The sequence below is a fragment of the Tympanuchus pallidicinctus genome, unplaced genomic scaffold, assembly GCF_026119805.1.
Source record: "Tympanuchus pallidicinctus isolate F22 unplaced genomic scaffold, pur_lepc_1.0 scaffold23, whole genome shotgun sequence".
In the NCBI taxonomy this organism is placed as follows: Eukaryota; Metazoa; Chordata; class Aves; order Galliformes; family Phasianidae; genus Tympanuchus; species Tympanuchus pallidicinctus.
This window is the reverse complement of record NW_026294740.1, coordinates 3997315-4012753: the sequence shown is the minus strand read 5'-3', so window position 1 is coordinate 4012753 and position 15439 is coordinate 3997315. Positions and strand designations below refer to the sequence as shown.

At 44.3% G+C, this 15439-nt stretch overlaps 1 protein-coding gene across 2 annotated transcripts in view; it reads left to right on the top strand.

Annotated features, from left to right (window-relative positions):
* Positions 1–270: 270 nt before the first annotated feature.
* SEC14L1 (SEC14 like lipid binding 1) overlaps positions 271–15439 on the top strand; it is a 36824-nt gene continuing 21655 nt past the window's right edge. Inside the window, exons 1-2 of one of the 2 annotated variants that reach the window (XM_052687935.1) lie at positions 271–400; positions 1333–1423. In XM_052687935.1, the coding sequence (XP_052543895.1) occupies positions 1361–1423 (63 nt within the window). In that variant the 5' untranslated portion in view covers positions 271–400; positions 1333–1360. Of the gene's footprint in view, positions 401–1332; positions 1424–15192; positions 15283–15439 lie in introns of those variants that run through there. The other variant, XM_052687936.1, reaches the window with a different exon arrangement.

The window sequence follows — 15439 nt, the reverse complement described above, 5'->3', positions numbered from 1 at the left end:
ACGTTGAGAGGAGTGACGGAGGACTTAAGACCAGCTGGAAGAAACTGGGCGAACAGAGCCCACAGCTCCACGAGGAGCAGCCCCCCCAAACCGACACACAAAGCCATGGACCGCACTGCGCATGCGCACCCCCGCACCAGCGAGCCGCAACGCGCAGGCGCAACAACAACAGCGCGAAGCGAAGGCTCCCGCCCCTCCCTTCCTCCTCCGCCGTTGCGCCATCACGCATGCGTCGAGCTGGCCGGCGGCCAAGCTCCGCCCCCCCGCCCCGTCACCACTAACAACGGGCGGCGCTGCGCTCCTCCTCCTCCTGTGCCGGAACCGGCGGCGGCGCTGCCCCGCACCGACATGAGGAGAGCGGAGAGCGGCCGGGCGGCGTGACGGCGGGCTGTAATAAGCGGTAAGCGGCTGTCCTGCGCGCGGCCCCACGCACCCAGCCCGCTTCACCCTCAGCTCCTCTCCTCGTTGCGTTGGCGGGGAGCCCTCGGCCCCGCGATCCCCAACAGGTGCCCGGTGCGGGGCGGCAGCGCCGCTTTGTTGCGCGGCTCTTTTGTTCGCGGTGCCGCCGCTCCGTGAGCCGGGCTGAGCTCTGCTCGAAGGGCTGCGGGATCGCGCTGAGAGACCAAAGTGCCGCGAAGTTGTTGTGTGAAAGCCGTTTCTCGTTCAGATGAGCCTGGCGGTGTGTTGCTGTACAGCCAGTCGAAGCGATCGCGTTGGGGTGAGGTTGGGTCCGGTGCCGGTGGGTTCCTCTTTGGCTGTGCGTTGGAATGTCTGGGGAGGAAATGAACCTTAGGGAGGAACTACAGACGGACATTGTTGAAGTTTTTTTTTTTTCTGAGGAGCGCTGGTTCTGCTCGTTTGGAAGCAATATCTGAAGGCGTTGTGTCTGTTTGCAGTGATCTCGTTTTTGCTTTCATTCCGAAAGCGAAGGGTTTTCACGTTGGGGATGCTTTTACTTCTCCCGTTCCTCTTGACGCCGGTCCCAAACGGCTCCAAGCAGCCCCGTGCTGGCAGCCCAGCAGCGCTCCGCCCTGAGGTGCTCCCGCTGTCCCAGCAGCGGCGCAGGGGATGAGCAGCAGCCACAACGTGTGCTGAAACTTTGTCACTAAAACCGGGCAGAAATCGTGGTATTTGGTGCCTTTTTTTAGAACGGCAGCTCGTTTCTAACAAAAACACTCACAGTTCTTCAGGGGCTCATTGAGAAGTCTTGGTGGAGCTGTGAAAGGAGAACTGCAAGTAATGCTGTTACATTATGCTGGAGTTGCTGTCTGAGGAGGAGTCTAAAACTGGCTTCTTGCATCTGACAAATGGTTTTGAATGTTTCTTTTTCAGGTTGGAGCTGCCCTTCATAACCGCAGCCATGGTGCAGAAGTATCAGTCACCCATACGGGTGTATAAGCACCCCTTTGAGTTGATTATGGCTGTAAGTATCAATTTTTTGCTTAAATTCTCTTACTTGGTAGCTCCGTGTGTTGCTCAGTACGAGCTGGGCACCACTGATAGGTGCTGAGGAACACGCAAGTCTGAGCTGATGTACCAAATATGGGAGATGTGTGTTTTGACTGTTTCCTTTTTCCTCAGAGTATTTTTATATAACACATCCTCTTCCCTACGCGTTTCAATACAGCTCACAGACTGTTCTGTTTTAAACTTACAGCACAAGTTGCTTTGAAGTGTGCTTTCATGTTGATTATGTTCTTCATAGAGAGAGTGGTGAGGTGCTGGAACAGCTGCTCAGAGAGGCTGTGGATGCCCTGTCCATCCCTGAGGGTGTTCAGGGTCAGATTGGATGGGGCCCTGGGCTGTCTGGTCTAGCATTAAAAGTGGAGGTTGGTGGCCCTGCATGTGATGGGGGCTTGGAGCTTCATGATCCTTGAAGTCCTTTCCAACCCAAATCATTCTATGATCTTTGGGACCAATCTATTCCAGGCTGGGCGAAAGCATCAAGTGCACTGATGAAAGGCTTATTGTGGTGGCTTCTTTGTTCATTTGGGCTGTAACAGAATAGAAAACACAGAAGAAGCCATGAAAGCAGGGTTAAGTGTGAACAGAGAGGAAGAAGCACTGGGAGCAGGGGCACTACCATGTGGGGAGGGGAAAAAAAATAGGCTAGAGAGATAGCCAAAAGCTTCTTGGCTGTGTGACTGCTGGTTTGTATGCTAGTATTAAAACTAACAAAAAAAAAAGCTTGGGTTCTCTCTTTCTCTGCCTCTTCCCCTTTCTTTTTTTTTTCCTTTTAGAAAATGAAGAGGAAGTCAGTCTTTGACATTTTAAAGTCTATTCAGCCAAAACCACAACTGTGGTTCTTGTGAGTTAGGAAGGGCACTTGTGGGGGAGCAGTCAGGTCAGCATCTACCAGATAAGAACAGTTAAAATGTAAATAGTCTAAAATAACTCCTATTGCTTCACTTGCTGAAAAAGCTGTGTTTAATGGCTCTGGGGGAGAGTTTTAATGGTGCTCGTTGTGTAAATATTTAGATAGATCGCATGGGCTGAGGTGCAGAGCTCCTTGTGGAAGTGATCCTTTGCAGTCACAGGGCAAAAAATGGATTAAATCACGCCAGGTGAAATCCTTCAATTTCTATCATATTCCTGAAACTGCCCCCACTGTACACCTGCAGGTTTTGCTCTTGCAAACAGTTCAAGTCAGGGGGTGGTTATTTTCATAAGAATCTGTGCTACGTTGAAGATGTTTGAATACCTTGTATATCTAAGCTAAGTGGCTTTGTAGAATTTAAATCTGTGTACGCAGCTCTTTATCCTTCAGTAAAGTAAACTGGCCTTAGTTCTAAAAACACTGAACAGAGTTAAATGTCTTGAACACAGTTCTGCAGGTTTTGCTGCACTGAGGAGCCTTTACCTGGCTGCTGAGAGGGAGGCACAGTTTCTTCTTTTAAGAAAGCTTCCAGGATATTTTAAGCTGAAGCACTGAGCTGACCTCAGGATTGTTCACAGTGCTTAATTGGGTGTAATTGGGAACACTTCAGACTATTGAGTTCTCAAGCTGTTCTGTATCTGGGGGATTACAAAGCTTCCAGGATAATTTTTAGCAAATATTTAGCCTTTTTTTACATAGAAGATTTTTTTTCTTCTCCTGTAAAGGGAAGGAAGCTATACTGCATATGCAGCTTTAGGGAAAAGAACCATCAGTGAAAGATTAAAACAGTGAACACAGAGGAGAAGAATGTTTATAAAGAAGAAGGTCAGTTGGATTGATACTTGCTGAGCCCGGAAGTCAGGATTAGTGATAATACTTATTTTATTTATGTTGGGCCGCAAGTTCCTATTTGAGCTTGTTCAGAATGTGTTCACTGGGTGACCATCCTTCTGCCATGTTGCTTCTGTTACCTTTTTGGTTTGTAGTGGATGTGGTAATCTACCCAAACTGCTAATGTATCTCCTGAAGAGTGCAAAAGAGTCTCCGTGAGCCCAGTTATTCCAAGAATATGAACAGTATCTGATAGTTGGATGCTTTTTGGTACTGTTTCCCTTTGGTTCAGGATCAGTAAGCCTCCTACTTGCCTACTTTGCCCATCACGGATTTCGAAGAGGTTCTTGAGGGGAGAATGAAGTACAGTTAGCACTCAGTTCACATTGCTCTCATGTGGGGAGCTTTCTTCTCTCTCTGAAGGATGAGCCCAGTTACATTAAGACCAAAAACTGGATTGAATTCCCCTTGGACCTAGACAAAGATTGACAAGTGTTTTGCAGACAGTTATGATAGGAAGGCTTCAAAATGTGGGCATCCTTTCCCTTTCTTAATTCTTTATGACAGTGTTTCTCTTCTGCTCCTCCGCTGAAATCCAAGAATCAGCTACTGAACCTAATGTCTGTCTGGCAGTGTTCTTCAAGGCACAGATCCTCATCTCTCCAGTCTGGAATTGGTGAAGCACAGTTGTAGGAAATGACTGGGGAGATGCATTACTTTGAGCTTCTTGCCTTCCTTTAACATTAAAGGCAAGCCACGTAAAATTTAACATGAGCCACTTCCGTGAAGACGACTTATTTTTACTGATGAGCTGCGTGGTTTTGGATAATATCTAAGCTGCTTTGAAAACGGTAACAACAGGATGCAAATCTTTTAATGAAGCATCTCCTGGGCTTGGAAAGCTTCTAGAATCACCGACCAGAAGTTACCATGTTGTCTGACATGCCTGGTGCTGGCAGCACAACTTCACCAGTGGTTCTGCGTTGTGACGTGATGGTTTTGGCAGCTCTGTGGCATATGTCATAATCAGTGCCTTGAACACTGCGTGTGTATAGATGTGTATTTCTCTATATGAACACTTGCACAGATGTTTATAGAATCTAAGCTTATTTGTCCCTGTTTAAATTTACTTAGTACTGAAAGCAGCTGAAATGTGGAAAAATGACAGTTTAAATTTACAGTTTCCAACTTTGGTAACTTGACAAAAGTTTGATGTTGTCTTAAAGGAGTTTGCATTTAATAATGTAGTGCCTTCAGCCAATAAGTTCATGTTAAAAGCCAGTTAAGAGGTTGAATGTTGAAGACCTCTTAACTCACACAAGGCTGAAATTAACCTTGGAGATTCACAGCTTGTTTTTGGTCAGGCACGCATTAAGTAATTCTCCTTGAGTTTAATTACCGTAGTAAATTCAAGTAACAAATTATCTGCTATCATGGGGTTTCATGCAAATAGAAAATAAGATTATTGAGAAAATAACACCAAAAAAAACAAAAAAAACCCACAACAAAACAACTCACACTGAATGTCCTGAGAGCTGCAGGCTTTTCTGAGAGGTTCTGGAAGCCCCATGGAAAATATCTTGCTCTTACAGCCCACTTAGAAAACGTCTTATTTGCAGCCCCAAATTACTTAGTTTCAGATGCAAGTGTGACTAGCACCATGACTGAACACAGCAAGTGTGCATTAAACTATTAAATAATAAGTGTTATGTTTAGTCAAATTAATGTGCATTGTAAGAGCTTGTTGCTTTGTGATAGCTGAGGTTTCCAGATCTGCCTGTGGCAGGGACAAACTTTAGAATCATAGGATAATAGAAGGGCCTGGGTTGCAAAGGAGCACAGTGCTCACCCAGCTCCAACCCTGCTGTGTGCAGGTCTCCAACCAGCAGCCCAGGCTGCCCAGAGCCACATCCAGCCTGGCCTTGGATGCCTGCAGGGATGGGGCACCCACAGCCTCCTTGGGCAACCTGTGCCAGTGCCTCACCACCTTCTGGGTGAAAAACTTCCTCCTAATATCCAACCTAAACCTCCTCATCTCAGTTTAAAACCATTCCCCCTTGTCTTATCACTACCCACCTTTGTAAACAGCCATTCCCCCTCCTGTTTATATGCTCCCTTCAAGTATTGGAAGAACACAGTGAGGTCTTCCCTGAACCTTCTTTTCTCCAGAAGGTGATTTCAGAGGTGGTCTTCAGAGGTGGTGATTTCAGTTGCTGTCTTTTGAATACCTAAAATGATGTTTCCACTCTGTTAAAATACCTGGTGTTGGAGCCACACAAGGGAGTTAGGAATGCGGTCTGGACTTTACCATTGTCAAGTAATTTCTTTAATTTTAGGATTAGGCTCAGCTCTTTTCCCTTCCTTTGTAAGACTCCCAGGCCCTCATTTGCTTTGCTTCCTGGCTTTGTTGAAAATTCAGCCCTATTTGCTGTTGGAAATGCATCAGTGAGAGAGCTGTGGAACAGCACCTTGTATGGATGTACTGAGTTTGGAATCATTGTCTGCAGCTCAACTGCTGTTTGATGCCATTGCTGATGGTCTCTTGTGTTTGCAATGTGCTGTATGAACAAATTAGGTTTTGGCCACTTATTTGGAATGAGCTGTAGTTAATAAACATAAGAGTTAACCAAAGCACTAGGGAAAAATATTGACTTAGCAGCCTGCTTACTGTGCAATTTACATATTATTTCATGGCATGCCTAGATATTTCCATGGCTAGCAGTTTCCTGTTCTCTGTGGGCAAGCACATGACCCAGCTGTAGCTGACAGCTGCACTTTTCTCCACCCATTGCTTTTAGTCAGGTTTTCTTGGCAGTTCTTTTATGCCTTAAAAGCTAAAACACTGCTACTGTCAAACTCTGAAAGGTGTCAATGGAAGAAAAATCAGTGTCAGTCCTGGTCTTGTTCTGAAAGCACTCAATTCCACACTTTGCAGCCATTCTGTGTCTGAACTGCTGTGAAGTGCTGCTCTACGTCTAATGATCAACCAAGGAACGTTTGGAGTTGAAAATATGTTGAATGCATGGGAGAAAGGAAATGGTTGGTATGTTCTGCAGAGTCCTGGGCGCTCCTGGTACCACGGTTAGGATCTGTATGTTTGTAATTCAATCTGCAATGAGCCTTAAGAAGCACGCGTACAAGCTTTTAAAATCCTGTGGATCAAAGATATGGTGTATTTGTAGGTTCTAAAATCACATCCAGTGAGCAGACGGGTTAATTTAGAGATCACAAACATCAACTGCAGACGTGGGCTGAGGTATTTCCATATGGTGTGCCCTGTTATGTGCACCTCCAGCTTCAATGATCTGCATTTCCTCTTCCTGCTGCGAGTTGAAGGAGCTGCAGACAGATCTGAGCTCACATGCTCAGAAGAAACAAGTACACAATGAAAGATGGGATAGGAGAGCCTCAGGGGCTGGAAGCAGTCCCTCGGGACTTTCAACAAGTCACATTAAATCAGAGTCCAGATCTTGGAACACAGAATTTAGGGGTACGTTGTGATTTTTCATAACCAGGATTGATGTTTTTGCTTTGCACTCACTTGAAATTCAGTATGTTTCTGAAAGGAGGAAGGCGACGTGATCTTAAAGCTCTTGTGTTCTGAATATAGAATGAATCTTCTGGGGAATTTACAGGGAAATCTGTTAATTAGCTTAAGTAAAAATTAATTACAGGTTAGTCTTAAATGGTCTGTTTTCTCCCAAGTGAGCTCCTCTTCATTTTTTATCATGCAGTTTGAAATTACTTTGTGTATATTTTAAATGAGGAATTAGGCTGTTAAGCTGAATTACTCTTTTCATCTGATTTTTATGATGTAGTTAAGACAGGTAACATTAGCAGCCCAGGTAAAACATTAAGTGGGACTTATTACAAGGAATTTAATCATTCTGCTTTCTCATAATCTGCGTGCTGCTTGTTGCAGTTGTCATCAATATACTTGAGGTGTGTTGTGCCTAGAAGCATGCAGAGGCAACATGGTCCAAAGTCTGCATTGCAAGGGCTGTCTGACACCACCTGAATCTGCTGCAGTGTGGAGCAGGGTTCCTACAAAGCTATAAGCAAGCACAGGCCTTCAAAATCTGAGATCAGGTGCTAAGCTTTTTCTTCTCTCTGCACCCCTTTTGCTCAGTAATGGTGATTTCACCCCAATCCACAGAGGTTATCAGTTTGTGGTTCATGGGCTTTCTCTTCTAGGGGTCAGAGATAGAAGAAACATGTGGTTTCTCGTTACAGCCAAGTCAGCATACCAGGTTGTTCTCAATACTTTCTTGCAAACGATGCTGCAGTTCATCCGCAAGCCAGTTTGGGGTGATAAGCTGCTCAAAATGCCATCTTGGAACAAAGAGTCAATGATTTTGTCTGCCTGGCTGCCACAACAGGCGCACTTGAGGCTGGTGGGCACCCTGTGGGAGCAGCTGCTCTTTCCCTCCTGTGCTGTTGCTGAGATGATGGCAGCTGCCATGAGAAAGCACAAGTCAGCATGGCATTGTGAGGGAGCCCTGATTCCGTGGGGAATCATTAGGGATCTGCAGCCTGAAACGTGCAGAAGTGAGGAGTCTATGTATCAGCAAACTTGAAAATAGAAGTCTCAGAAGGCATTGCTGCATGCCAGCTTCAGTTCTGGTGATAGCACGGGAACTGTGGGAAGGGGCAAGGAAAAGCTTGTTGTATCCAATTGGGTTCTTTAAAATCAGTACATCAAGACTTTGTCATGGTCAGACTTCTAAAGTTAAGCCCTAAATTATCATTATTTTTTGTAGCTACAGCAGTGTTTTCATTCTGATATTATGTGTAGTCTCACCACGTAAGTATAGGTGGTTTGGTGCAGATCATTCTGTGTAACATTTGGAAGTTATACTGCAGAATTCCCTTACCACCTCGGTCTCTCTGGCTAGGAACCTTCTGCCTTGCTTACTGCTGCTGTAATCCTTCATATTGCAGTGGTACCAAGGGACCTCACTGTGTGGAACAAGAACATTTCTGCAGTGATGGTGAGGATGGTGATGGGTCCTATTTATATTTGTTCATGCCACAGTAGAAGGGGAACCATTTGTTTCCTGATGAAAGCACTTCCTTCCTTGAGTGTACCGTGCTTTTTTGTTTATAAATGTGAATGCTATAAATGTTGTTCCGGTTCAGGAGCATCAATCAGTGCAGTACTTTCCAGAGGATGTTATGGCTATTCCATACAGCGTACAAATTCTGCTTCTTAATTAGCAAAACTCTCTCTTTGCTGTACAATGCATTGGTCTGTGGATAAATTCTTCGTTACTGAACTCGTGGCTCTGTGAAATTACTTACTGAAGTGTTTCATGGTCTGCGTGGTGCAGCTACTGACGCTGCAGTGAACAGGGCTTAATGCAATTTCACTTGAACTTTTGTTCTGTTTCAACTAAACTGATTCCACCTTTAGTCTGCCTTTCCTTGCTCTGAAGGAGGGTGAGGAACAAAGCAGTGATTATGATCTATGATTTTAATTCTTTTTTTTAGGAAATGAATGGAAGGGATCTCGATTGTTCTTTAGCTGCTTTGCCTTTTGAAGCTGGTGGCATCTCTCTCATTTTATTGGTGAGCAGATGTGGGGTGCAGAGGCTGCACCACCCCCACTGCCAGAGATGGCACCTAGCAGTGGTATTAGCTGGTTATTGGCAGGCATGGCACCTAGCAGTGGTGTTTTGATGAGCAGCTTAAGTCCTACTTAGGTAGTGCAGCATCCCTCTAGAGAAGAGGATAGGGATGAGAGAAACAAGTGCTAATGCTGTCTCTGATACATTTTCAATCTACAGCTGTGTCTTGACAGCCCTTCTAGTCCAGAAAGTGCCTGTTGTGTGTAATAGCACCATATGTGGTTGGCTTCCTGTGCTCACCCAATTCTTTTCTGGAACAAAGCGAGCTCTCTATCATGACACCCTCCAGCAGGTGGCTGTGCTTCATGACACATTCTGTCAAGAGAGATATCCTTTATCTGGAGCCTGGCTCGGCTGCACACCACCTGCTCTGTGCTCACATTCATCATGCTCCTTGCTCGTTAGATAGCTGCGTGTTACCTCCCTCAGACCTCAAGTTCTTATTGTGGTGATGAGTCCCACTCTATTCCATATGAGACATAGCTGTTCCATACTGTTATCTTCCATCTTTGAACATTTCTGAGCCTTTTCCTGGGAAGTCAGATGTGTAAGGTTAGAATACATGTTTGCAATGTTGCATTTAACTTTCTAGCTTGAGGTAACTTTTTTTTCTTCATGCAGGTCCCAGACCCTATCATACTGTGTTCTGGTGACATTACTTTGACATTAGTGAGTGGCTACGATGTAATTGATGCAGTTAATAGTTTTATTGGTTTGCTTAACGGAGTATATCTGACTTGTTTTACCTAGAAGCTGATATTTTGGTCCAAAAACCAGATCCAGACAGCTGATCTACACTGCTCACCTTGAATTCTGCCTTCTTGCCAAAGGTTACTGTAGTGGTTGCACTCCTGGTAGAGCAGTCAGTGTTGCTGGGAGGCCAAAAGGAAACCTGGTGGGTGCAGTCTGACAATGAAGCCAAACCTGTTTGGCTGAACCTCTGCAAGGGGTGGCAAGGAACTGGGGCTGATCAGCATGCAGATCAGCAGACTTGGGTCTCTGTGGCAGTAAGAGGCTCTGGCCCTTCTGTTAATATTTCACAGAGAAATTCTGGGCCTGTAGCAACACTGCAGCCATCTTCCCTCTCCCACCATTAAACTAGATTTTTGTCTAAATAGTAATAATTTTATAAAGGAGATATATATATATATTCCATATGTTCAGTGTGTCTTAATAGGGCTGCTTGGTGAAAGTGTCTGTGATTCTAAGACAAAAACAACCCTGCTGAATAGCAATTCTGGCATCCAGGAGAGTAAGCCTGAAATATGGAAGAAGCACTCGGTAAGGATGTGTGGCAGTTCCAAAAATAAACCCTCAGTGGACACATTAGAATTGCAGTGGAATTCTCAAGTAAAACTGACTGCGGAGGATCCAGACAAATTCTGTTAATGGGAGGAATGGGGAAATTAAATCCTGAAATCAGCATATCAGTGTGGCTGTCTGCTGTACATGAGGGGATGCCTGTTGGCATCGCTGAACAAACGGAGTTGTCACTGTTCAGCTGCTGTAAGACATACTGTGGTTATTTGCAAGCAATAGAAAGACAAGGTTTTAATGGCTTGCAGTCCTTCCATGTGTGTTTCTTAATCTCAAAGATATGTTTCTGGGCTGTGGAAAGGCTTAGATATTGCCACTGCTGCGGAGAAGTAGGAAGTGCTTGAGAATAGCTGACATTCCCCGGTAATCGCGGCGGTCTCAGAGCATTTCAGCTTTCACTGGCCTGTGGCCAGCTTTCCTGTGATGCTTTTTTGGAGGTCAGCCTCTTTGCCAGAGCACTCTAACCTTGAACCAGAGCAGCCGTGTCCTGTGCAATTGGGGTCAGAAGCCAAGTTTCCTCTCCCAGCAGCTAGTGAGGCTGATGCTAATTGCAAGGCGCATTCTGTCAAACCGAGTGCTGTGCTCAGAGCTACGTGGCTTCTGAGCCAGAACTGATTTCCATCTGTCTTGCCTGGAACACGGACAGAGCAAACACTCATTTTCTCTGTAGAATGGTTTTGCACATTTAATACAAACATGTTAAAGTGGAATTGCAAGTCAATCTCACACTATTACCCCCACTAGGGCAATGAAGGTCGGTGTGTAATAGTGACATATATCAGTGTCACTGTATTTGCTGTCCTTGATGTTCCATATTAACTCAGACCACAACTATGTCAGGTTTTTTTTTTCTTTGGTGTTTTTTTTTCTTTCTTCCTTTCCAACCAGCATTTTACTGTTGGTCTCCCAGTCACCAGCCAGCCTAACCTGAGTGAGCAGGCTCTCCTTGCTTACTCCAAAGGACAATGGAAATGGCTTGATTTATATTCAGCCTCTTGGGGTTTTCTGTCCTCAGTCTTTTTTCCTAGAGGAAGAAACTTGCAAACTTGCCCAGTGTTTGTTTTTTTTTTTTTTAAACTTCTTGTTTTAGAGATTCATGTCTTGAGACTGCAGTAGCTCTAATGAAGTTGTAAGCTGTTAGAGTTGCTGTTTAGTGGAGTAGTGCTGTGCCCTGGGCTCTTTCAGGCTCTCCAGACTTCTCAAAGGGAGGGAAAGAATGAACGCTCTCCTTGTAAGTATCTCTGAGGCAAGCAGGTGTAATTCTGAATTTCTCTCAGCGGCCACCCACTTTCTCCTCAGATCTGCCCTATTCATTCATGTGTTCTCTGGAGGTGGACATTCAGGTTCTCACAGGTAGGAACGTGTATTACACAGTTTCAGGTGTGCAAATTTATTCAAGCGAACCACAAGAGGCTTGTATCTGTTATAAAGAAACCACTCTTCCAATTAGAGCTCCGCTGAGGCATGCCTGTGGTGGTTGGAGATTTTTGCAGATAAAAGACAACGTTAGTCCTTGTGTCAAGGTCAGACTCTCTATTTTTTTTATTATTATTATTTTTTTTTCTTGCTTGCTAAATCTTGAGTTTTTAGAGCTGGAATAAAGGTGCAAGTTATGGAAGAGCTGGAATAAAGGGCAAGTTTATTTTTTTTTCTATCTGGAAGGAAAGTGTGTTTGCATGTGGCAAAATGTTTTAGGTAGTTATGCGACAGTTCCCTTTCAGTTTCATTATATGCATCCATATGGAGCAATCACACCACTATTCTTCTGCTGGTAAAGCTTCTCAGATTAGTTTTCTGAAATGGAAACGACCAACTGATGAACAGCACCCATGCAGGAGGGGATCAGGAGTTATCCATGCATGTACCGAGGGGCTAAAGCACAGTGCTGTACTGAAAGAGCTTGTGTTGGTGATGCGACTTCTCCTTAGAACAGAGCTTTTCTGTGCCTGCCCGTCTCTTCCAGTGCTGCCAGCTGGTAAGTTGGTTACCACAGTTGTGTAACTCAGCAGCGAGTTACCAGGAAAATTCCACTAATCCAGACGATTGCTTCATAGCCTCTTTTGATTCTCTTGCTTTATTTATAAGGTCTAAATAATATTAATGAGATATTAAAATATTAAAGTAACCCTGGTTTCTGAAACTGGTTCAATGCCTCTCTAGCCTTCACATCACTGCACATTCTGATACAGAGGAAGCTTTCTGCAGTTTCCCTTCAGTTTCCTGCAGTTTTTCCTTCTATTCCCCACCTTGCTTTTGCTTTGGGATGGTCTTAAGCAAATATGCAATGTTTTTTTAGTATAATTCAGATTTATCAAGAATGCTTTATGAGTTTGAGCAAATAATAAGCGCAGAGTCCTTTAAAACCTTTGGATTTCTGGCTCAAGGTAAAGAACTGAGTACTTCAGTGATGATTCCTCACTGATCTGCTCAGCTTTGGTGATTGCTTTTACAAACGATCGGGGTGATACAATAAGCAGTATGCTTGGTAACTTCTCAGGAGTGAACACAACGTGCTATTTAAGTGCATTATGCCTTAGACTCTGGGCTGGCTCACAAGAGCTGGCCTGCAGGGTAGTTATTAGGGCTGTTTAAAATGCCAAGCTGTGCATTTGATCTATATTTGGAATGTATTTAAAGCCAGTAGTGATCAACACTGTAACCATGGAAATGCTGCTTGAAGGAAGGTGACCAGAAACACCACTGCTGGTCAGTGCTATTGCTTTCATTTGGGAGTGCTTTGTAGCAGTGTTAACACGTGAAAAGGTCCTGTTGTCAGAAATCCAGGTGGTGTGGGACGTGTTGTGTCAGCAGCTCTAATGGCAAGCTATTGCAATTATTTCTAATACCACCTCAGTTGTGTTTCCTGATAGCTGATGGCAGTGTATAAACTGTTGTTGTACCTGAAAGCCTGCAGAAGACATCTGAGACATTAAGTGGGTGGTGAAGTAGCCTGGACTGTGTCTACAGAGGTGTGTAAAGTGTTGGTGCTTCCTGGTATGTGTAATGGAGCTTTGTTCCTTGTGCAAAAGCCACAGTGCCTCTGTCTGTGAAGGTTCCTCTGCTTTCACTGCATGCATCCCACGTGTTTTAGGTAAGCGCTGTTTGGGGTGATGGTGATCTAAAAGCAAGCAGGCAATTACCTCTAGACAGCAGCAACAAAATGTGATGGGATGTTGGTGGGAAGCTGGAACCTCTGCCTCCGTGCTACCGCCATCACCTCTGAAGCTGAGGGCACTGTAAGAAAATAGGAGATATTACTTCAGTGCAGTCCTCATGGTATTGCACAGCAGCTGCTGAATCTGTGTGCTGGGTTACTTTGTCCTGTCTTCTTTGTTTCCAGATACTTTCAGCTTTCTATTTCAGGAATTTCTGGAATGGATGTGAAAATCCAAAGCTTTCTCACTGTCTTTTCAATTGAAGCAGAGAATTTCGGTGCCAGTTTTTCATGTGACGGGCCTCTTAAATCTACTGAGTAGAACAAATACACAGTGTTTATTCTTTGGTGACATCAACAAGATTGCTTTAATAGCTTTTCGGTGGCTGTGTTCATGTTGCCTAGGAGTAGGATATATTTGAGACCTGCAAGAAACAGAGCTGGGTAGTTATTTAAAATACGACAGTCTTCTGAAGCAGCTGAATGTGAAAATGGACAGAACAGTTCTGTTGTCTTCAAACGCAGCAATGAAACTAAAGGCTTTACACAGTTGGACTAAGGTGTGAATTTAAATGTACTGGAATAAATCTCCCCTCTCCTCCGTCGTATTTCAGTGTGGATGTTTGCACAGGTCTAAGTGGGTCATTCATAGCCATGTAGGATTTTAGATCCTTTTCAGTTGAACCTGATTAAATCAGAAGGGCTCCTTTAAACAACTATCAGAGCATCAGAAGAAGACAAGGTGTGTTAGGGATTACACTCTTTTGTACATATAATAAAAACTTTTCTTCCATACCCAGCTCCCAAGTGACAAGAGGAGCTGTCAGCAGTGAGAATGTAATGGTTTGATGTGTGCCAGGAAAAGAAACATTTTCTCGTCCAGCTCTGCTTATAGCAGGCATCAATTCCCTCAGCTCTCTGTTTCCTGGAGAATGTCTCAGTAATTCCTATTCCTCTGAAGGAGATGGGAGCTAACAAAGCTCAGTTTATTGGCTTGGCTGTTTTCAACACTTCTCCAGAGACAAGAGGACTGCAAATAAGAGGGCATCTTAGCACTTCCTACTCTAACAAGTGAATCCCTGGTGTTGCTAATGAAATGAGTGTGAAATGCAGTGCTGTTCAGTGTAGGTAGGGGCATACAGGCTGTGAGGAGTGCAGGTTGCTCCATGCCTGTGGGTGTTGGGAGCACAGTTACAGTTTGTAATGCTATAAGCATCACAGCACCCTTTATGAACATTTTAGACTGACTCCATCTCAGAACTTCAATACTGGGATGCACATCAGTGAAATAGATGGCAGCTGGGCTGTCTGCATTACGTAGGGAATGCTTTGCTTTGGTGCATGGTCTGGGAGCAGTGCAATTACTGCTTGCTCCAGTGGTGTGGGCTTCCTCTCTACATACACTAATGAGCATTTAATCAGGAAGTCCCAGGTCAATAATGCTCTGTACTTGTGTGTAATAAACAAGAAGTTTTTAGCCTCTTAAAATAAGCAGAATGCTTGTTTGATTGATATCAACTTGTCTTACTGATTTTACTGTGTAACTTATAGGAGAGTTATTTTATCTCAGATACACTTAATAGCTATCATTAATACCTAAAGGCCAAATTTCATCTGGTACGAAGGAACAGTGCATGAATACAGTGTTCCTATTCCTCAGTAACAGGGCAGAATGAACTGGGCTGGGGGGAGGATGGAAGAGGGATGAAGAAGGAAAGGACGAGATGCAGCTGCCACTTTAGTAAGGCATGATGGAGTTACTGGGCAATGCCTTGTGCCTGCAGGTTGGAGTTTGGGGCTTTTCAGGTACCCACATGTGCCAGGTGAATGTCAGCCAGTTCTTGTTAGAAGAAATACACCAAAATACATCCCACCTTCCTTTGCAGCTGTGGGTCATTGCAGCAGTACGTTAAAAACCTGACTGGTTGTGTTGGTGGTGAAGACTGGGCTAAGACTTAAAACAAGTGAAAAATAAGGTTGGTTCAACTACCTCCTATTTGTCAGGGACTAGAAGCATGCGCATGGATAACTTCAGTTTAAATGCTATTCCCTAATTCATTCTTTGGTCTGAATTTGCCTCTTTCATGCTCAGTGGGTTGTCTGTAGTCCTGTAGAAACCTCATTTGTAGTCTT